The 24,101-nt window shown below is 36.1% G+C and overlaps 1 protein-coding gene across 50 annotated transcripts in view; it reads right to left on the reverse strand.

Moving 5' to 3' along the window:
- Positions 1 to 24,101, reverse strand: part of UTY (ubiquitously transcribed tetratricopeptide repeat containing, Y-linked) — a 267,961-nt gene that overhangs the window by 144,696 nt on the left and 99,164 nt on the right. For 12 of the 50 annotated variants that reach the window (XM_055269629.2, XM_055269650.2, XM_055269643.2 and 9 more), the window contains exons 9-13: positions 7,657 to 7,750; positions 4,684 to 4,810; positions 2,007 to 2,105; positions 1,350 to 1,569; positions 671 to 805 (exon numbers count right to left, since the gene is read on the reverse strand). In XM_055269629.2, the coding sequence (XP_055125604.1) occupies positions 671 to 805; positions 1,350 to 1,569; positions 2,007 to 2,105; positions 4,684 to 4,810; positions 7,657 to 7,750 (675 nt within the window). Of the gene's footprint in view, positions 1 to 38; positions 195 to 670; positions 806 to 1,349; positions 1,570 to 2,006; positions 2,106 to 4,683; positions 4,811 to 7,656; positions 7,751 to 24,101 lie in introns of all 50 variants that reach the window. The other 38 variants (XM_055269631.2, XM_063635455.1, XM_055269651.2 and 35 more) reach the window with 9 other exon arrangements.

A 24,101-nucleotide genomic window follows, 5' to 3' on the forward strand; every position in this document is an offset into this window, starting at 1 on the left:
TGATTGGGATTTTCCATATCTCTAAAATGTACATATACCTTTATTGGACTAGATGTTCTTTTCTTCTTGGCAGGACTGGACAGGCCTTCTACTTGGCTAGAAGTAATCATGTGTAGTGACAAGCATTGCTGTAAAATTGGTGTTTGACTGTGGTTTAATACAGGTTCAGTATTTGGATCATAAGCTCTATAAGCCTAAGGATCATAGAAGTAAGACAAAAATATGGTTCTACATATTCCTAATTCACTCCTTCAAATTATAAAACTTTATATACTTTTCAACACTATGTGGACATCACTGATGGTAATTATTCAAAATTATAATTAAATGAATCACCAAGGGAGCAATGTGTGTCTTCTTCAGAAAAGTTTCATCTTTTAAACTTAATAAACAACTATAGAGAAGTCACTTAAGAAATTACTTTCAAATCATGAGAATATACAAAGGTTTTACACTGGCACCCGTATTTCTTCCCATATCAGAGAGAATTTTATTTTGATTTTCTAAAACTCTTTGGAATTAAAAAATTTTTATTTTTTATTTTTTAATTAAAAAAGATTTCTCTATTTTAAAGTCAATCCTTCATTTAGTGAAATAAACTTGATTACTAAAGAGTGAAAAAAAAAACCCTTAAAGCTGGGCACCTACAGAACATAACCCAACTTCTCACCTGCTGTGCTGTGTTCATGGCACCCTGCCTGGAGGTAAGCTCTGCGGGGATTGGTAGGCTCCATGCCTCCTCAATACTAGGAAGTAATTTAGTTTTATTCTGTAGACTACTTTGTGGAAGGTTACACAACTGAGCCTAGGAAAAATTATGTAAAAAGCAAATTTAACACAAGCCTACTTGAGTTAAGAGCAAGTCCACTAAATCTTCCTCAGAGTTATAGGTATTTAAAAAAAAATTCTAAATTTGGGGATTTTAGGTAGATGTTAAATATAAAGAGGGCAACTAGAATATTCTTGTGAGAATCAGAACAAACACAAGCTGTATTTTTCAGTTCTCATAGGTATCTTCTCACGAAATTCTAAGCAAGAGTGAAAAATGGCATTTGTTATTTTCTCTACAATGCTATGAAAACGTAAAAATGTAGATAAGCACACTGAAAAAGTTCATGCATAGTAATGTAAAGTGTAAATATGCATTAATAAAGTAAATGTGCAAAAAAATATAGTTTACATACTGCATATTTCACTTAAAATTAAATGCAAAATACCACAAAATATTACAAAGTATGGAAACAAGGTAACATCAAAACACAAATAGACAAACTTGCCAGCCACCCTTCTCCTGCCAATTATTATAGGAATATATGTGTCATTTAAAATATACTATTTAAAATTTTTACCTGTAGAAATTTAATTCTTGCAGCAAGTGTAGAGGTATTACTACAACGTTTGCTTCTAGCTGCATTTAGGTAGCATTTAATGGCATCTTGAGGTTGATTGCAGGATTCATAGAGAGTACCTAGGTCCATCCAGGCTGCTGCATGCCCATGGTCCAATTGTACAGCACAAATATATGCCTGTAAAGCATCCATAGGCTGATTTTGCTGCTGATACAACACACTGGAAAGAAAAAGAATGCTGTCAAAAACTACTGGTTACTTTCACTTATTTTTCTGTTTTTTTGAGACAGTGTCTCACACTGTTGCCCAGGCTGCAGAGAAGTGGTGTTTCCATGGTTCACCACACCCTTGACCTCCCCAGCTCAAGCAATCCTCCCACCTCAGACTCCTGCGTAGCTGGGACTATAGGACATGCCAGCATGCCTGTCTATTTTTTTAAAAATTTTTCATGGAAATAGTGTTACCATTTTGCTCAGGCTGGTCTTGAAATCCTGGACTCAAGAGATTAACCAGCCTCAGCTTCCCAAAGTGCTGGGATTATAGGCATGAACCACTACATCCAGCCAGTTAATTTTATTTTACTACACAGTATATTAGATGTTTCAATCATCCAGTGTATCAAGCGAACTTCTACTGCTTTTATATACATAGCCTTACCCTATTGAACACCATGTATCTGCACTTGCTTCTGATTTATCAATAGATTGCCTGTAAGATATAAAGGCATCCTGAACTTTCCCAATACTTGAATAACACCTAAAAGGAAAAAATATAAATAAATAAATACAATTCTGTTAATAATTTATTTGCCAAAAAGATGAACTGTATTCCAAAGAAGAAAAAATAATGGGCAAGCATATGTGTATGTGTAAATATGATTACTGATGTACTTTATGATTTTACATTATCGATGTACATTATATGATTTCTTTTAATCTCTATTGTAACTTGCTGTTAAATACTGTCTTGAAAGAGCTAGTATATGTTATATTAATAAACTTTTCTGAAACTATTGGAGATTTCTTCAATACTATAATATTGAGGGTTAAAGCTCTCTATTTACACAGTTTGAATGCAGGCTTCCTACATTATAAGAACAGAGTTAATTATAAAGAGAAAAGTACCTTTGATAATGACTTTTATATTAGGATTTAATATTCCCTTTCCACTTAATAACACTCAGAACAATCATTCTTTGTTATCTGTGTGACTTGTTTAAAAAAGTAAATCTATTATAAAAATGATGATCAACATGTATATGAAGTTTTTAACTTTATATTCTTTATGATGGAGGAATTCTATGTGTGTGCACGGGTTACCAAGAAACCATCTGTATAATTTCACTTTATTACGACATTAAATGATACAAAACAACAAAAACCCTTCAGTATCTTTACTGGTACAGGTACTATAGGTTGATTACTCAATCTCTTCTAATTTATGTATCCCAAACAGCTGAGAATCACAGATTAAAACAGAAAACATGAGAAGAGGCATTTCATACAGGTTTGAAAAATATGTGCAAATATTACTTAACCTACAAATGGAAATTTTTAAATCTAGGCTATCGACTTGAGATATATATTTTAAAGGGCAAGTAATATGATTAAAATGAAAATAAATGTGTACAGACAAAACGATATTAGACATTGGTAAAGAACTATAGGGGAAATAACAGAAATGGCAAGAAAGAAAAAGATGAGGAAAAATAATCAAACTTAAGGATTAATAAAGACTTGATGTGATCAGAGAATAGGGGCTGGGGGGGCAATTGTTTTAAGCCTGGTTCACTGGGAAAACTGCAGTTATCATTTAAAAATGAACAAAAGAAAACACACACACACACACACACACACACAAATCAGGAAAGTTACTAAAAAGAACACCAGGAATAAGGTTTTTAAAAATGCTAATTTAGATGTGATGTGAGGACTTTGGTAATGTTCAGTAAAAACAACCAGATGTGGTACCAAATTATAACCTAACTTAAAGTCAGAGATTTTAATTTGGAATTTACTCCTATGGGAGAGTGATTTAAGAACACAGGATGCATATAAGGGAGGTGTAGAAACATGTCTACAGAATGAGTCATTAATGGCCTGGGAAATACAAGAAATGCCAGTAACTGAAACAGAGATATTTAGAGGACGCATACAAACTACTGTCGGGGAGGGGACTTGTTGGTAAGAAGATGCTTAACGTAAATGTAACAGCGACAGACACCAGAAAGTGTGTGAATGTTAATAGAAATAAATAAATTTTCCTAAAACCAATTTCAGATTATCAGACAAATCTGGCTAATGCTGTAAGAAATAAGCAGTATTTTCTCAGACCAACATTTTCCAATTCCATTTCCAAAAAGTGCAAACTAGAAAGCCAATGCACCAAAACACAAGTCTGAGTCCAGTCACCAAAAACTTTCCCTTTAATGCAACGTGTCTAGGCTCCTCTGTGGTAATCTGGAGTAATACAAAAAGCACAGGGTAAATTTGAGTTGCAACTCCTTCTCTGATAATAATTACATGTCACCTTGAGGAAAACATTTTATTCCTCTGGAGTTACTTCCTACATCTATAACATGAAAGAGTGAACAAAGGTATTCCCCTAATCTCTTCCACATTTAACATTATATAGTTCTGTGACTCCAGGAGACTATTTTAACTGAGGCAATAACCAGTGTCATTACAAATGCATTACGACATCCCCATTTCACTTTGATATGTACAATCCAATTGAAAAGCTAAATAAATATTCAACACAGCCCTAAATAATGACAAATTATCAGATGCCTATGTATTTTACTAATACCCAATGTCCTTATGCAGAGCTTTAATAACTTTTAAAGTATAACTTTTAACACACCATTTGTTCAGCACAAATTACATTAGAAGCATTAAATCAGAAGGCAGTAGATGAGACTGAAAAAAGTAAAAGCAGAGAAAAAATTTTCCATGAAACCAAAGCAGGTTAATTACCTTCATCTGAGAAGTCAAGAAAGTGTTCTGTGAAAATTTTAGCTAAAAATGTTAAAACCAAACCACACCCACATGCCTTAAATTCATATGACTCAGGGAAAGCCCTTTGTGAATCCTACTTTCCTTACAGAGCTATAGAAGTATGATATTATTGAAACTAATTTTACTTCCTTTTTTTTTTTTTTTGAGATAGAGTCTCACTCTGTTGCCCAGGCTGGAGTGCAACGGCAAGATCTCAGCTCACTGTAACCTCCGTCCCCTGGTTCAGGTGATTCTCCTGCCTCAGCCTCCCAAGCAGCTGGGACTAAGGCATGCACCATTACAAATAAACTCTAGATAGCACAAGTGTTTCATCTCACCTTCCAAGAAAATACCACGATTGGCCAGAATTAGGATCTGCCTCTAAAGACTTTTGGAGATACTGAATAGCAAAGCTTTCCTTTGTGGCGTTGTCTCCTACTAGATCCATATTATGATGCATCCAACCTATAATTAAGAAGTTACAAGCATTTACTCATCATTCTACTTCTTCAGTTTCAAGAAAATCATGCAGGAAACAGCAAATTACTTTTTCAGTAATTTATTCATTTAACTTAGATCACATTTTCCCAAAATTTAAAACTACCAAACAAAGTTTAGAGAAGTTTATTTCACACAAAATGATACAATCAAAGCTAAAAAGGGATATTAAAGCACACACACATAACTAAATGATTTTAGGAACTGGATTGACATAGAGATGGCAAATCAAATTCTCTTTTATAAATTTGGAAAAAAACGCAAATTATAAATTATAAGTATAAAATTGATAAATTTACTGTCCTTTAAAGGTTACCATGCAGTGAGAGAATTTTAAAAACAACTTTCAACCCCATGCTTACATCCAAAGAATAACAAAAATGCTTACGTAATCAAAGATAATTCATTTACATTCTTTCTGCTGTTGTTGAGATGGAGTCTCACTCTATTGCCCAGGATGGAGTGCAGTGGCACAACCTCAGTTCACTACAATCTCTGCATCCTAGGTTCAAGAGATTTTTCTGCCTCAACCCCTCAAGTAGTTGGGATTACAGGAATGGGACACTATGCCTGGCTAATTTTTGTATTTTTATTAGAGATGGCATTTCACCATGTTGGGTAGGCTGGTCGCAGACTCCTGGCCTCAAGTGATCTGAACACCTCAGCCTCTCAACAACGTACTGGGATTACAGGCATGGGCCACCACACCTGGTCCATTTATATTCTTTTTAATAGCTGCTTTCGACTTTTACCTAAAATATAATCTTTTATAAAATCTCAAAATAATATATAATAACACTTTAAACAACATACAAAAGGCCTCGTACATTACTGACATTATTTATTTATAATAATAGCATTATAAATGTCACAGCATTAGATAAACAATCACAACAAAACTTCCAGGCTATACGGAAAAAGCAAAATGAAAAGTAGGTTCAAAGAGCCGTAAGAGTTTTCGTTTAATAAATAGATTATGAACTACAGCTACATAAACAATTGAAATCTAATAGATAATATATGCTAAATGCTGAAGTCAAATCAAAAATAGTCAGCTGTGACTTAATTCAAGTGTATAAAATTAGCTTTGCAAAAGCATCTAAGCAAAACTCTGCTTAATTGCTTTTGAAATTGTGGATAAAACAGTGACATTATAAAAAATTTCTATTACCACCAACTTGAATAAAAATTGGGATTTTATTTGCTTAGACCAAAGCCAAAAAATAACTGTACTGCAGGACTATCAACAAATATTAACCCAAATAGCAAATACAATCAAGACAGATAAGCAACAAAATTAATTACTGGGAAGGGGGCTTGCTATATTCTATATGATAACATATTATTTTATACTACTTTCAAACACTGGATTACCTTATCTTCAATATGAGAAGGTAACAGATTTTTGACAAGAAAACCCAGTAAGATGTTCTATAATTTTAGGTGAAATGTTTCCACTGATCATATATCAATACAACTATAAAGCAAGTTTAGTATCCACTTACCAGCTGTGTGATAATCTTTATTTAATTTACTTAAACTTCATCCTGTGGTCAGGAAGTAGGGGATAATGTCCAGAATCCAATACTAGCTGCACTAAGCACTACCTTTTTTTTTTTTTTTTTGAGACGGAGTCTCACTCTGTCGCCCAGGCTGGAGTGCAGGAGCGCGATCTCGGCTCACTGCAAGCTCCGCTTTCCAGGTTCACGCCATTCTCCTGCCTCAGCCTCCCGAGTAGCTGGGACTACAGGTGCCCGCCACAATGCCCGGCTATTTTTTTGTATATATATATATTTTTTTACTAGAGATGGGGTTTCACCGTGTTAGCCAGGATAGTCTCCATATCCTGACCTCGTGATCTGCCCGCCTTGGCCTCCCAAAGTGCTGGGATTACAGGCGTGAGTCACTGCGCCCGGTCTTGTTTTTTTTCTTTTTCTTTTTTTTTTTTTTGAGACAGAGTCTCGTTCTGTTTCCCAGGCTGGAGTGCACTGGTGCAATCTCAGCTCACTGCAGCCTCTGCCTCCTGGGTTTAGGTGATTCTCGTGCCTCAGCCCCCCAAGTAGCTGGGATTACAAATGCATGCCACCACGCCTGGCTAAATTTGTGTTTTAGTAGAGATGGGGTTTCACCATGTTGGTCAGGCTGGTCTCAAACTCCTGACCTCAAGTGATCTGACCATGCTGACCCCCAAAGTGCTGGGATTACAGGCACCCAGCTGGCACTAAGCACTATCTTTATACAGATGGTGAGAAGGAGTGTGCTTGATACTATGTTTACCAACAATGAAAATACACTTATAGAAGAAAACATTTATACAGTAGTCCCCCATTACCTTCATTTTTGCTTTCTATGGTTTCAGTCTTCCAATGCCAAAATATATGTAATGGAAAAATCTCAGAAATAAAATGTAAGTTTTAAATTGCATGCCACTCTGGGTAGCATGATGAAAACTCAAACTACTACCCACTCTCTGTCCAGTGTATCCACACTGTCTATGCTACTCAGACAGTAGTCACTTAGTAGTCATCTTAGCTACGAGATTAGAAAAAGATAATAAAATACAGGGTTTGGAACTATCTGCAGCTTCCAGAGTATCATGGAACATATAATTCTGGGATAACAGGGAACTACTGTAATAAAATTATTTATTTAAAATTTTACCTCAAAATAATATGTAATAATTAAATGTCACATTTAGTCTTAAACCATAGACTTTAAATGAAAACGAATGTCTAATGAGAGGGAAAGAAATTGAACCTCAAAAGGAAAATATCTTCAAATTAATGTAATGTATAATAAAAGTTTTCATGTACCTAACTGTTGCAATACAGTTGCTTTTACTTGTGCAGGAAGGTTCTCCATCTGTAAAAGTTGTTCGTATGCTTCCTTTGCAGAATGATACTTCCTCTAAAGAGCAAAGGAAAAAGAATGTTTAGAGAAAAACAGATAAATATTAACATAAAAATACTCTTGATTTTAACAATATATACATGGCCATACTTAACTTATAAGTAACTTAAATAATAAATCAATATGTAATGAATATTAAAAATTATAAATGTGATAATAAAAAATAAAGTAATATTACAATATTATTAAAATAGCTAGCACATGAAGATTTACATACTAATAATGTTTAAGACGTTTCTAGTACCATAAAAAAGTAACAAAGTAAAAAGTTCTAATATTTTAACTGAATATTTATTTTGCCAGGCCAGCCATGTTTCAGATTACAGCAAATAAACTGACATTAAATATAACAATGTGTAACCAAATATTCCAACATTTAAAAAAAATCTGTATCTCAAATGCCACAAAAAAATTGCAACCTCTAACTTTATTTAAGTAACATTCATAAAGCTACAGGTATTCTACCAGAAAATGCAATATTAGCCTAGAAATACTTCCAAAGAGAACAGTAATTTCTTAATAGATCAAGAACCACTATTCTTTACAAACTACTGTTCTTAGCAAAAAGTACAGAATCAAAAAAGTGTTTAAAATTTAAATTCAAAATTTAAAATATACAGTTCTGGAAAATACTCTTTAAAAGTATTTATAATTTTAAGGACATTACATTTTCCATAAAGTAACAATGTTTGTAATATTTAAGGTTATAAGCAATTTTCTAAGTAAAACCATTTGCACAGCTCTACCTCACAAAGTACTAATACAGCTAAAACCTATTATTGTCACAGTTATGAAGTTAAACTCAACTCCTTCAAACTAAAATAAAACCAATAAATATTGAATCTGAGATATACGTAGCAAAACCATGCTAAACAATGCAGTAAGAAAGTGGCTTGTACTTATAATCTCAGCTGCCTAAGAAGCTTTAACATTTTTAAAATAAAATAACAAAACGATAGAGTGCCATTTCAAGAGCTACTAATGATTGTAACAAATTAGCAGAGCAATATAACTAAATCAACGCTGTGTAAACTGGGACTGAAAATAAATGTAACCAAAACTGACAGAGAAAAAAGTGAGAGGTAAACAACACTATTTTTCTTTCTCCCTCTCTCACACACATATGCGAATAGCAAAACTGACCAAAAACAGGTGAAAGCAAAAGTCACAAGTAATGAAAAATGAAGTAAAATTTATAAGCACTTAAATTCATTAAAAAAACACTTATTTTCAAATAGGGCCCTAGAGACCACTGGGGAGTATCAGAGGGAAAGAAAATGTAAAGTAAAACATTCAAAATATTTTAACTGCAAAAAATTACAATTAAAAATGGCTATCTCAATGCAAAAAAGCAGGGGCAGGGGGGCAGAGGGCATGACAAAATGCATCACTTTTTCATGATTAAACAAAAAAAACTGGCTTGGCGAGGTGGCATATGGCTGTCATCCCAGCACTTTGATAGGCCAAGGTGGGTGGATCGCTTGAGCCCAGGAGTTTAAGACCAGCCTGAACAACATGGTGAGACCCCATCTCTACTAAAAGTATAAAAATTAACTGGGCATAGTGTTGCACACCTGTAATCCTGTAATCTCAGCTACTCAGGAAGGTTAGGAAGGAGAAGTGCTTGAACCTGGGAGGTAGAGGCTGCAGGGAGCCAAGATTGAGTAACTGCACTTCAGCCAAGCGACAGAATTAGAGCCTGTCTCCAAAACAAAATACAAAAACCCAAACCTCAAAAATTATAAATGGGAGATTCTTCAATGTAAGGCCATTATGTGATAAGCCCTCCAAATATGTCAGTGAAAAGACTGACAGCTTTTCCCCTACTATCAAGAACTACAAAGGAAACCAAAATCATATTTCTACTCAACTTAGTAATGAAAGTTCTAGCTAAGCAATTAGACAAGAAATAAAACGCATTCAAGTCAGAAAAGCAAGTAAGTTCATTTTCCTGAGATGACATAATCTATAGAAAAAATTATTAAGCATACACAAAAACCACACACACGCACACCACACACACACACACACACGCACACAGAGCAAAGTTGCCAGATTCAAAATCAACATTCAAAAATTAGTTGTACTTTAGTCCCTCCTTATCTGCAGTTTCACTTTCAGTTACCCACATGCAAATGAAGTCCAAAAATAGTGAATAAAAAAAGTCCAGAAATAAAACAATTTATAAGTTTTAAACCATGTGCTGTTCTTAGAGCATTATGAAATCTCACAACATTCGTGCCACTGGGAACGTAAGTTGTCACTTTTGCCAGTGTACCTGCATTACATATATGTACCCACCCTGTACATGCTGCTAAGTCTCCTACTTAGTTGCTGTCTTGATTATCAGCTTGAAAACCGTCATCCACATATAGTGTGCAATACTATTTGAGTTTTCAGGTAACCTAAGGAAAAGTCTTGAAGTGTGTCTCCCATAAGTAAAGCTGATGGAGAAGTTGTGGGGGTATGGGGATGAGAAGGATTACTGTACACTAACAGTAGCAATTAACAACTTGAAAAGAAAATTAAGAAAACAATTCTATTAACAAGATAAAAAAGAAAAAAATTTTGAAGGAATAAACGTACCAAAAGCAAAATGCCTGTACACTGAAAACTATAAAACAATGCTAAAAGAAATTAAAGACACAAATCAACAAGAGACATTCTGTGTTCATGAACTGAAATTCTCGATACTTTTGCAATGACAGCACCTTCCAAAGCAGTTTACGGATGTAAAACAATCCCTATGAAAATTGCATACTGATTTGCAGAAACTGAAAAACTCATCCTAAAACTCATATTGTAAAGGGCCAAAAACAGCCAAGTAACTGTTGAAAAAATAAAGTGAAGAATTTGCACATTCAAAGTTCATACTGACTAAAAAATGATAGTAAATGAAACAATTTGGTATTGGTATAACAATAAGAGAGCCCAGAAATAAAATGCCCACACAGATGGTAAACTGATTTTCACCAGAGGTGCCAAAACATGTCAATGGAAAATAGTGTTCTAAACAAATGGTGCTTGAAAAATTCAATATCCACATTGAAAATAATGAAAATTGGTCCTTATGTTATACTACATATAAAAAATTAACTGAAAATCAATCAAAGCCCTAATGTAAGACTTGAATAATAAAACTCTAAAAAAAATTGCATGATGTCTTCACACCTTGGATTTCACAAACATGACACTAAAAGCATAGGTAACAAAAAGAAAAACTCGACTTCTCCAAAATTAAAACTTCTGTGCATCAAAGACACTATCAAAATAGTGAAAACCGCAAAGTGGGAGAAAATATAAGCAAATCATGTATCTGGCAATGGGATTAATATTCAGAATATATTTAGAACTCCTACAATTTGACAACCAAACCCCTCACAACCAATTCAAAAAAGGGCAAAGGATTTGAATAGACACCTCTCCAAGAAGCTATACATGTGGCCAATAAGCACAGGAAAGGATGCTCAAAACCATTAGTCTAACGGTACTCTAAATCAAACAATAATGAAATATCATTTCACAACCACCAGGATGAAGGACATGGAGAAATTCGAACCCTTGTGTATTGCCATTAAGAACAGTACAACTTCTGTGCAAAACAGCTTGGTGGTTCCTTAAAATACTAAACAAAATTATATTCCTCAGCAATTCCACTAGATACATACCCAAATGAAAACAAAGACTCAGATAAATACTTGTATACCGCTGTGTATAGCAGTATTATTCACAACTGCCAAAATATGGAAATAATCCAGCTGTTCATTTACAGATGAATGGATAAGCAAAAATATAAATGTGAATGAGTATAACAAAATATTGTTCAGGCATAAAACATAATGAAGTTCTGAAAATGTGAATGAACCCTGAAGATTCAAAGCTAAGCAAAATAAGCAAGACACAAAAAGATAAATACTGTTTGATCCATTTGTGTGATGTATCCCAACATAGACAAATTCAAAGACATAAAGCAAAGGATATCACAGGTTGAAGTCAGAAGAAAATGAAGACTTAGTAAGTACAGATTTTGTATTATGAATGATAAAAGAAGTTATGGAAACAAACAGTGGCAATAGTTACACAATACTGTGAATGTACTTAATGCTACTAAATGGCACACTTAAAAGCACATAAAATATGCCTTAAGAGACTGAGGCAAGAGGATTTCTTTAGGTTAGGAGTTTGAGGCCTGCATGTGCCACCTAACAAGACCCCATCTTTACAAAAAATGTTTTAAAAACTAGATGGGCATGGTGGCATGTGCCTATAGTCTTAAACATAAAAGAAGAAATAGTAAATGTCAAGGGATGTTTATTTCACTAGTTATAAAACAAACCAACAAACAAAAAACAAGAAATACAGTCAGTATAGTATGCTGCCTTATGAAAAGGTTTATACATAAACCTATACATAGATATAAGCCCAGGCTGGTCTTGAACTCCTGGCCTCAAGCAACCCTCTTGCTTCAGCCTCTGCAAGCACATTTTATTATTTTTAAGTGTACCATTTAAGTACACTCACAGTGTTGTGTAACCATCATCACTATTTTCAAAGCCTTTTCACCACTCAAAATACAAAATCTGTCACTTTATTAACTCCCCATTCTCTTCTGACTGCAGCCCCTGGTAACCTTTACTTTAGATCTTTAAATTAGTCTATTCTGGATATTTCATACAGGTAGATCATAGCATTTGCCCTTTTCTGCCTGGCTTATTTTTTTTATATTTTCATTTTTTGAGAGCTCATTGCAACCTCCCCTGGGTTCAAGAGAGTCTCCTGCCTCAGCCTCCCGAGTAGCTGGGATTACAGGCGCATGCCACTACAGCCAGCTAATTTTTGTATTTTTAGTAGAGATGGGGTTTCACCATGTTGGCCAGGATGGTCTTGATCTCTTGACCTCGTGATCTGCCCGCCTCGGCCTCCCAAAGTGCTGAGATTACAGGCGTGAGCCTCTGTGCCCAGCCCACCTTACTTCACTTTGTCCTTAAAACAAAACAAAACAAAATACATTCTTACATCCTCAATACCCTAAATTCTGAAAATTTTTAGAGAAATTAGTATATAAAAGTGTTCTCATTAGCAAAGCGGTTTGGGAACTATAATGATAGAGAAAACAGTTAAGACTTTTGTTTTAGCTTTTTATATTTATTTTAAGCCACAAAAATATATCCACTGAAAATATTAAAATAAAGAATAACCATAAACATTTAAAAAACATTTTCATCCAAATGACATGGTGCCCCCACTCCATATCCCCAAGCAATTCTTGAGTTAATAATACTTAAGACTCATGCACCAGTCCTAGAATCAGCCATTTCTCCAAGGAGTACTAGTTCCTTTCACTAGAGAACGGTATTAGTAACAAAGATCTGGGCAGTAGCTGTGCTTGCTGATACTGTGGCATCACTACTTCAGTTCATCCTGGCTGACAGAACAAGGATATACAGATATATACGTATACATGATAGTTAATTTACATACATCTATAGGTATATTTACATATAAGCTATCTAATAATATCTTAATCCAAACATGAGTTCATACTGATATCACCAGATATAATCCATTTCCCACAGTTCATTCTAGTATCCCCCAATGGCCTATTTGTAGACTCCTACCTCAACAGGGAATAAACTGCTCCCAAGAATACCATTCGTTTTCTTATTTGCAGAATTTCTTATTTTCCTATTTCATCTTCTCATTTCTTTTTCTCCTCCTCTATTTCTCTGTTATTTTCTATTTCTTATTTCATTGTCTTATTTGTAGAATGTCAGTATGTTATAGTTTTTGAATTTCTAAAATTTATACGCATAACAACTTTCCCACTAACAGCACAATTCTTGGCATAAGATTGTTTTATTTTGTTTAAATGTAGTTCCATTTCCAAAGATCAGCAGATTTCTCCCATTACTCTCTTCAAAGAGATGATGTGATACATTTATAACAAAATTTATTTGGATATAGTCTATGTTCCATTCTGGAATTTCCTGACCTCACAATTTTTTTTAAAATTTTATATACATTTAAGGTTCATTCTTTAGGCTCTAAAGTTAGATGTTGTCTTAAATAAGCTAATGTATCCAAGATAATGTCATATATCCAACAATACGGCAGCATGCAAAATGATTTGATTATTCTAACATAGCCTGGGGGCTTCATCTAATTATCACCCCTCTCTAAACTCCCTGAAAACACCTGATCTCATTACTATACTTACAAAATGCCAAATAAATAGATTAACAAAGTATGGAGTCTTTTTGTAATGGCTTCTTTAACAATGTGTATTTAAGATTCATCGTTGTTGGTACATGAATTCATAGTTCATTCCTTTGCAATATTTAGTAATATTAAATAGTATGTATTAGCACAGTTTTACACACTCATCTAGTGAAACGTATCTTGGTAGTTTCCATTATGCAGCAGTTAGGAATAAGCATTCATACACAGATTTTTGTTAGGAAATAGACTTTCAAGTCAGTTTGGAAAATGTGCAGAAGGACTTGAGTAATATGTAAAGTCTGTAATTAGTATTACAAGAAACTGTCTTTCAAAATGACTGTTTCAATTTGCATTACCAAAAGCAATGGATTATTTATTTATGTTACTATGTAACTTACCAGACATAATATTGTTAGGCTCTTAAAAATTTAGACTTTCTAACAGTTGTATACTAATAGTACTAACTTATTTTTTGTTTTAACATGAATTTACCTAGTAACATCTTTTCATGTTTACATGCAATCTGAGTGTCTTCTTCAATGTGTTTCTCTTCATATATTTTCACCATTTTAAATATTTTCTTATTATTACTACTGTTGGGTTTTACAAGCTTCTTGTATCATTCTATAAAGCCCTTTATTGAATATGTCATTTTTACATATTTTCTCCCAGTCTATGGCTCATCTTTTCTTTCTTTCTTTTTTTTTTTGAGGCAGAGTCTTGCTGTCGCCCAGGCTGGAGTGCAATGGCGCGATCTCGGCACACTGCAGGCTCCGCCCCCAGGGTTCACGCCATTCTCCTGCCTCAGCCTCCCGAGTAGCTGGGACTACCGGCACCCGCCACCTCACCCAGCTAATATTTTGTATTTTTAGTAGAGATGGGGTTTCACTGTGTTAGCCAGGATGGTCTCGATCTCCTGACCTCGTGATCCGCCCGCCTCGGCCTCCCAAAGTGCTGGGATTACAGGTGTGAGCCACCGCGCCCGGCCCTTCATCTTTTCAATCTTTTAACAGTATTTCTGAGAGCAAAAGATTTTAATGCTAATTATCAAATATAAGTATTTTTTTCACAAGGATGGTACAAAGTGTTATATCTAAAAACTAATAATAAAGACAAGTTCTTATATATTTGTATGCTTGTGATCCATTTTGAATTCCATTTTGGGTACAGTGTGAGGTAGAGATCCACATTTTTTCTGCATAAATGTCCAACTGCTCATTATCATTTTTTGGAAGCACAATGCTATCATCACTGTATTATACACAGAGAACACTGTCAAAATGAGTTAACTAGACAAGCCCTGGAAGTCACTTGAGACACAACCAAAGGACAGTTTAGAAAACCAGAACTGGACATGTAAACTTGCTAGGCATTCTGGGTCTAGACCAACGTAGTGACACCTAAAAGAATAGCATGACCAGGCTCATTACCATTACTGAAAATACAAAACAGTAGAGCACCCAAAAAAGTAAAAGAACCTAGTGGATCCCTTTTAATAAATGGCATATTCAAAAGTCCTTTTCTGAGTGTCCTTTCATCCCCGTAATGCTGAGACTACCTTCCCCCACACAAAGAGGCACCAGTCAGCCTGGCTGTGGAGAGCATCCTCTTCCCGTGAAACAGCACCATTAGAGTGAGAACCTGAAGGAACACTAAAACAAACAGAATAATATAGAACCACCAATCTCTTACAAAGGAATTTTCTTTAGAACCACAGTCTGGAAGAGCAGAGACAGAATCTACATCACAAAAATGCTTCAATAATCACTTCAAATTCCCTTGAAACAAATGAAAACAATACAGATCTCAGTAAAGAAATACAAGTTTAAAATGAAAGAAACTGAATTATAAAATTTAAATATGCTACACAAAACTCACTGAACAGCTCAGTAGCACAGCAGAAATGAAAAGAGAACATAATCTTCTGTTACAATTAACTTGAGGACTTGGCAACAGAATTTACATTTGCACAACAATGAAAAAATCAGATTAAATATATACATAAAATGAAGACCTATGGACCAACAATGAAATATCAAGCATTTACAACACAAGCATTCATAAATATGAAGCACATGTGACAAAAAGAGTAAATGATAAAATTATGGCTAAATGTCACAAATTGTCAACAGACATAAACCTATTCAAAAGGCTGAGCAGGCTGGATGTGGTGGCTCACACCTGTATTCCCAGCACTTTGGGAAGCTGAGGTGCGTGGATCACATGAGGTTAGGAGCTTGAGACCAGCTGGCCAAGATAGTGAAACCCTGCCTCTGCTAAAAACACAAAAATCAGCCAGGCTTGGTGGCAGGCACCTATAATCTCAGCTACTCAGGAGGCTGAGTCAGGAGAATTGCTAGAACCAGGGAGGTGGAGGTTGCAGTGAGCTGAGATTGAGTCATTGTACTCTAGCCTGGGTGACAAGAGGGTGACTCTATCTCAAAAAACAAAAAAGGCTGAGCAAAGCTCCATGGGATAAATCCAAAAATATCTATGGCAAATATGAATTTCCCACCTGAAACCAGAAACAAAAAAGGAAATCGTGTATTAGTCAACTGCTGAAAGAAAAGACTTTTCAACATAAATTATATCTGGTAAAAATGTATGTCAGGAACAAAGAAAAATAAAGACATTCTCGATAAAGAAATCCGTTGGTAGCCAACCTACCACAAAAAGTATGATAAAAATTGAGTTCTTCAAAAAGAAATGATAAAAAGGAATCTTAGAGAATCTGAAAGAAAAAAAAAGAGCAGACATATGTGTACTCAAAATAAGATTTCAACATGTAAGTTTATAAAACCATGCTTCGCTATTTTTTAAAAAGTATCTGATACAACAAACTTATTTTTAAAGTGGGGAAGGTAACAGGGCAAGGAAATAGATATAAGGGATGTCCACATTTCAACTAAGTAGCAAAATGTCGACACTAGACGTCACATGTGCATATTGTAAATAAACAGAGAAACTGAAGAAAATTATATAGATATTTTCAAACATCCAACTGATATGTCAATGTGAAATTTTAAAAGATAAATCACATAATCCCAAAAAGGTCAATAATTTTCCTCAATGCAGTATGTAAAGACAACCATGGGTTAAAAAAAAAAAAAAACTCACTATATGCCATTTACAAACAATGAGTTTCAAATTTAACACAGACAGGATGAAGGTATGAGAATAGGAAAATGGCAAATAATATTTATAATAACTTTTTGGCCAGGTGCGGTGGCTCATGCCTATAATCCCAGCACTTTGAAATGCCACGGCAGATGGATCACTTGAGGTCAGGAGTTTGAGACCAGCCTGGCCAACGTGGCAAAACCCTGTCTCTACTAAAAGTACAAAAGTTAGCCAGGTGTGGTGTCACACGCCTGTAGTCCCAGCTGCTCAGGAGGCTGAGGCAGGAGAATCAGTTGAATCTGGGAGGCAGAGGTTGCAGTGAGCCAATATCACACCATTGCACTTCAGCCTCGGCAACAGGGCAGACTCTGTCTCAAAAAAAAAAAATTTTTTTTTCAAGCAAGTCTCACATTTCAGCCTCCCGAACAGCTGGGACTATAGGTGCGTGCCAGCAGGCCCAGTTAATTTTTTGTAGAGACGGGAGTGTTTGGCCATGTTGGCTGGGCTAATCTTCAACTCCTGGCTTCAAGTAACCTGCTCATCTTGTGCTCCCAAATTGCTGGGATTACAAAAGTGAGCCACAGCGCCCCACCAGGCCTGGCCTTAATATTAATAATAATTTTTAAAGACAAAAATGTGGCTGGGCATGGTGGCTCACACCTATAATCCTGGAACTTTGGGAGGCCGAGGCGGGGAGGATCACCTGATGTCAGGGGTTCAAAACCAGCCTGGCCAACATGGTGAAACACTGTCTCTACTAAAAATACAAAACTCAGCTGGGTGTGGTGGCAGGCGCCTGTAATCCCAGCTACTCGGGAGGCTGAGACATGAGAATCACTTGAATCCAGGAGGCAGAGTTTGCAGTGAGACGAGATGACGCCACTGCACTTGAACCTGGTTGACAGAACAAGACTCCATCTAAAAAAACAAAACCAAACCAAAAACAACAAAAAAAGCACTGACAGTACAGGACTGGAGTAACACCAGAGAAAATGGTAGAGTAGACAACTCCAAGGGCTCATCCCTCAATACAACATTAAAAAAAAAAAAAAAAAAAAAAAGCAAGCAAACCCTGTCCAAAAACATTAAGAATTTGTAGTAAGTCATAAAATACAGCACCAAGAGCGGAGCCTGACAGGAAAAGCTGGGGAGAAAGATTCTTTGGTAAATTAGGACATTCAAAAGTGCCAGTGTGTATTGGGACACGATACTCATGCCCAGAAAAAGACTCATGCTTGCTCAATAAAAACCTAAGAAGATGAAAACCACAAGAATTCACCTTTCCCTGATTTCACTTCTATCTGATTACTCAGGACAAGGAGGAAAACTAAGATTTGTAAGCTTACTTATGTATTGGAGTTGTTCCACACCAGACAATTTACAAAGAGGAAAATGTTTCAGGGGTTTTTCTTTTTCATTTTTTTCGCTCTCTCCTTTTCACTTTATTTGGCTCCTGGTGTGCAAAGAAATCTATATGTAATGTTAGCTGAATACAAGCTAAAGGAATAGAGATCACATATGAAAAATAATACGGAGAGTGAAAATACCTGGTGACCATCAAACAGGCAAGAATTCCTCATGTGAGGACGTTAGAAGGGAGCAAAGACCACCTGGTGAGTATCGAAAGAGGCCATCTGGAGGCAAAACTCCTTATCTGGGAATTCAGAAGTAATCAGGTTTCCTTAGTATCTAAAGTTGGCATCTGGTTCCAGGCCTCTTTCAACTTTTATAAGTAAGTAAAATTTCTACACATCTCTGGAATGCCATGCTGAAACTAATTTTACAATCCTAAGCTCCCACTTTAAGTACCATAAATGCTCCTAAGGAAAATTCACCATGGTCCTCTCAATGAGGTGCCTAGCCGCACCCTTTTGCAGCATTCTTCCTTCCTAACAAATTTTGCTTTTTCAAACGTATATTGTTGGTAAATTCGTTTTACGCTGAGTCAAACCCATGTTGGGGCTCTGACATCTTGCCTGGCAAATACAGACTCTGGAAACATAATTTGAACAGTCATTTAAAAATGAAATGTGGACTACAGTAATAAAATCAAATTCTGAGGAGAGGGAAGAAACTGTCTTCTAGAACTGACATCTTAAAATATTTAAAGTATCAAATAGAACATAATGAACATGTAAAGAAGCAACAGAGTATTGCCCATTCAAAAAATAAAGATTTCTGTTTTCCAATTTGGCATTTAAGAAGCTGGAAGTCATCACTCCATCCTAGCAAAGTAAAAATCCAAACAAGCTGAAAGATCAACAGCTCTTTTTAGATTCATCAGAGAAGTGGGGGTCACAGCACAAGCCTACAACCCCCAAATGGAGGAAAATGACAGACTAATGCAGGGAATAAGGACTGGCCAGAGCAAACACCCCCGAGCACTATCCTCAGAAGGAACCAGTGCTGTCACAGGGAAATCTGAACTGTGAGCGACAAATTACAGGAGCTCAGCATGGACCCATGTGAGAGATACAAACACCAGAGGGACCCAGTTATCTAGGGCACACACATAGATTTCTGAGTTTAACCTCCAGTTTCTCACAGTGAATAATGAGGAAAAAAAAGTTCTCCCAATCTAGCTATCCTGTCCTGTATCAACATGGGGAAGAAAATCTGAGAAGCACTGTGAAGTTGACAGTTCAGAGGCACAGACTCATTAAAGACTGAAACCTAAATCACAGACCTAAATACAAAGTTCCTCCTCCCCACCACAACTTACCACAACATTAAGGGGTATGTGCGCGTGTGTGTATGTGTATGTGTATGTGTGTGTGTATATATATGTGTGTATGTGTGTATATATACACACATGTATATATGTGTGTATATATACACACATACACACACATATATATACACACACACCTAGTACATCTAGTAACCAGGTATGGATATCAAGAAAAAAATAACCAAATAGGCAAAAAAATACACTTGGAAGAGACAGCAAGCATCAGAACCAAACTCAATTATGACATGGATGTTGCGAATGTTAGACTAGGAATTTAAGATAATTGTAATTAAGATCCTAAGAGATTTAACTGACAGAGCAGACGGCAAAAACACGTAAAGGAAAGACAGAGAACTCCTAAGAACCAAAGAGAGATGCTAGAGATAGAAAATAATGTAACAGAAAAGAAGAATACCTTTGAAGACTTACTGGTAAAATAAACAATACTGAGGAAAGAATCTCTTAGCTTGAGGTTACCAACAGAAACTTCCTAAATTGAAAAACGAAAAAAAAAAAAAAGTCAAAAAGTGTGAATTACCTATAAAGGGAATTACAGAATAAGAAAAATAAAATATTTGAAACAAAATGAGAATATCCACAAATTAATCTCAGACACAAAACCACAGATGGTGGAAGCTCATGGAACACCGGGCAGAATAAATGCCCACACATTTATACATAGGCATATCATCTTCGGACTATATAAGATAAAGAAAAATACCGAAAGAAACTAGAAGGAAAAAAAATTAGACAGCAATGATAAATATTACCTATGTCTTCTCCTTAAAGTAAGAAGAGGAGTAAAATGTCTCTAATGTTTACAGGGGGAAAAAAACAAAAACCACCAACCGGGGACTTTATACCCTAATAAATTGTCCTTCCAAAATGAAGAACACAAAACGACCTACTCAAAAAGATAAAAAAGGAAAGCAGTTAATGCCAACATACCTGCTTTGTAATGAATGCTAAAACAAATTATTAGAGAGAAGGAAACTGACAATGGTTAGAAACTCAATACGCACAAAGAAAAGAAGAGCATCAAAAAAGGGGTAAGTGGAGGTAATATAAATACTTATAAAAATTCTTAGTTGATCTAACAAATTAACAGTTCATTTAAAACAATATAAGTGAAATGAATAACAAGAATGATACAGGGAGAGGGAAGTAAAATTAGAATTATTTTATTATTCTAAAGTACGCTCACTACCAGTGAAGGGGTAAAGAGCAATAGTGCTGCTTTATAGTATAGTGGACTTCTATTAGTGCACAATTAAGAGCTAAATGACAGGCTGGGCATGGTGGCTCATGCCTGTAATCCCAGTACTTTGGGAGACGGGGTGAGGGGATCACCTGAGCTCAGGAGTTTGAAACCATGATGAAACCCCATCTCTACTAAAAATGCAAAAATTAGCGTGGTGGCACATGCCTCTAATCCTAGCTATTCAGAAGGCTGAGGCAAGAGAATCGCCTGAACCCAGGAGGCGGAGGCTGCAGTGAGCAGAGATCACTCCATTGTACTCCAGCCTGGGCAACAAGAGTGAAACTGTTTTGGGTGGGGGAAAAAAAAAGAGTAAGTGACACTAAGACAGGAGTGAAAATGCAATCTTACATAATGCTCTGTTAAAACCACAAAAGGTGGAAACAAGTCAGAGACAAAAATAGAAACAAAGAAAAATGGCAACAAACAAAACCAGCAGATACTAATCCAATTAAAGCCACATTCCACCTAACAACTTTTTCAGTAAATGACAGATTGTGTAAATTACAGTGGTCCCATACCGTTATAATGGACCTGAAAAATTCTTATCCCAGGTGGCATCACAGCCATGTTAAAGTCTTAGTGCCATGGAATACTTGCGTTTGTGGTGATGTGAATGTAAATAAACTTACGGCACTGTCAGTTGCCTAGAAGTGCAGAACAGTATAACATACTCAGCAATGATAATAAATGACCATGTTACTGATTTATGTATTTACTATACTATTTATTGTTATTTTACAGTGTACTCTTCCTACTAATTAAAAAACTCACTTAAAATATTTTTTAAAAATATTAAAAGTAGATGCTATGAGAAGATAAAATATATGCTAATTGTAATTAAAAAAAAAAGCAGGAAACACATCACACTTCAAGCCAAGCAACGTTTTCTGGGATAAAGAGCAGCATTACATAGTAACAAAGAAGTCCACTCTCCAAGAAGACATAACAATCCTTAACATTTATGCACCTAACAACGGATAAATAAGGCAAAAAAAGGCAGAACACTAAGGAAACACAGATGAATTCAGTAGCCGAGTAGAATTTAATATCAATCAATAAAAACATAGAAACAGTGGAAATCAAAATCAACAACACCATCAACCAACTGAATATATAGTCATCCCTTGATATTCATGGGGGATTGGTTCTAGTACCCCAGAAGACACCAAAATCCACACATACGAAAGCTCCACAAATTACCCTGTGTAACCAGGGTATCTAAGAGTCCACTCTGTATCCCTGGGTCTTCATCTCATAAACACTGCATTTTCAACCTCCATTTGTTTTTGGAAGTGTAGCCTGCAGCAGCAGAATACACATTCTTCTTAAATTCAAATAAAACATTCACAAAGTCACAACACATTCTGTGTGATAAAATATACCTTAACAAATTTCAAAGAATAAGAAACCATAAAACGTTGGAGGGCAGCTTGAATCTACAAATCAGACTTAAACTAGAAGTCAATAAAATTAAAAGGACTGGTTAATCTCCAAAATAGTTCAAGATTAAATAGCACACTCCTATTAGCTTTAATCTAGGAATCGACAGATGTATAAACTGTAAGTCAATTAAAGTAAAAGGACTGGTTAATCTCCACAATAAGGCCGGGCGCGGTGGCTCACGCTTGTAATCCCAGCACTTTGGGAGGCCGAGGCGGGCGGATTACGAGGTCAGGAGATCGAGACCACGGTGAAACCCCGTCTCTACTAAAAAATACAAAAAATTAGCCGGGCGCGGTGGCGGGCGCCTGTAGTCCCAGCTACTCGGAGGCTGAGGCAGGAGAATGGCGTGAACCCGGGAGGCGGAGCTTGCAGTGAGCCGAGATTGCGCCACTGCACTCCAGCCCGGGCGACAGAGCGAGACTCTGTCTCAAAAAAAAAAAAAAAAAAAAAAAAATCTCCACAATAGTTCAAGATTAAATAGCACACTCCTATTATAGCATGAGTAAAAAGAGTTCTCAAGAAAATAAAAAAACATTTTGAATTAAATGAAAACAAAACTTATAAAAGTTTGTGGGATGGAGCAAAAGCAGTGCTTACAGGGGAATTTACAGCACTGAATGCATGTATCAAAAAGAGGACATACTGGGCCAGGTGCAGTGGCTTATGCCTACAATCCCAGCACTTTGAGAGGCCAATGCCGGAGGATCACTTGAGGTCACGAGTTTGAGACTAGCCTGGAAACTCTCTCTCTACTAAAAATGCAAAAATTAGCCAGGTGTGGTGGCAGGCACCTGTAATCCCAGCTACTTGGGAGGCTGAGGCAGGAGGACTACTTCGGCCTGGGAGGTGGAGGTGGCAGTGAACTGAGATTGTGCCACTGTGCTACAGCCTGGGTGACAGAGTGAGACTCTGTCTAAAACACACACACACACACACACACACACACACACACACACAAAAACTGGCTGGTCGCGGTGGCTCACGCCTGTAATCCCAGCACTTTGGGAGGCCTAAGAGGGCGGATCACAAGGTCAGGAGATGGAGAAAATCCTGGCTAAAACGGTGAAACCGCGTCTCTACTAAAAATACAAAAAATTAGCTGGGCATGGTGGCGGGTGCCTGTAGTGCCCGCTGCTCGGGAGGCTGATGTAGGAGAATGGCCTGAACCCAAGAGGTGGAGCTTACAGTGAGCCGAGATCACGCCACTGTACTCCAGCCTGGGTGACAGAGCAAGACCCATCTCAAAAAAAAAAAAGTACCGAAAATCGATCACTTATGCATACACCTTAAAAAATGTGAAGGAGCAAATTAGATATAAAAAAATTATGTAATAAAAATTAGAACAGAATGGAATCAAACTGAAAGCAGGAAATCAATAAAAAACAAGTCAACGAAACCACTAGTTCTGTGAAAAGATCCATACAGCAATAATCCCCTACCTTTCAGGCTAATAAAAAAAGAAGACACAAATAGATCAGAAATGAAAGCAAAAATGTAGCTACTGATGCCACGGACATTAAAAGATTGTAAGAGAACGCAATCAAAAAATTTCCAAAAAATCTAGAGGAAGTGAA

Source organism: Symphalangus syndactylus, chromosome Y, assembly GCF_028878055.3.
Source record: "Symphalangus syndactylus isolate Jambi chromosome Y, NHGRI_mSymSyn1-v2.1_pri, whole genome shotgun sequence".
Classification (NCBI taxonomy): domain Eukaryota; kingdom Metazoa; phylum Chordata; class Mammalia; order Primates; family Hylobatidae; genus Symphalangus; species Symphalangus syndactylus.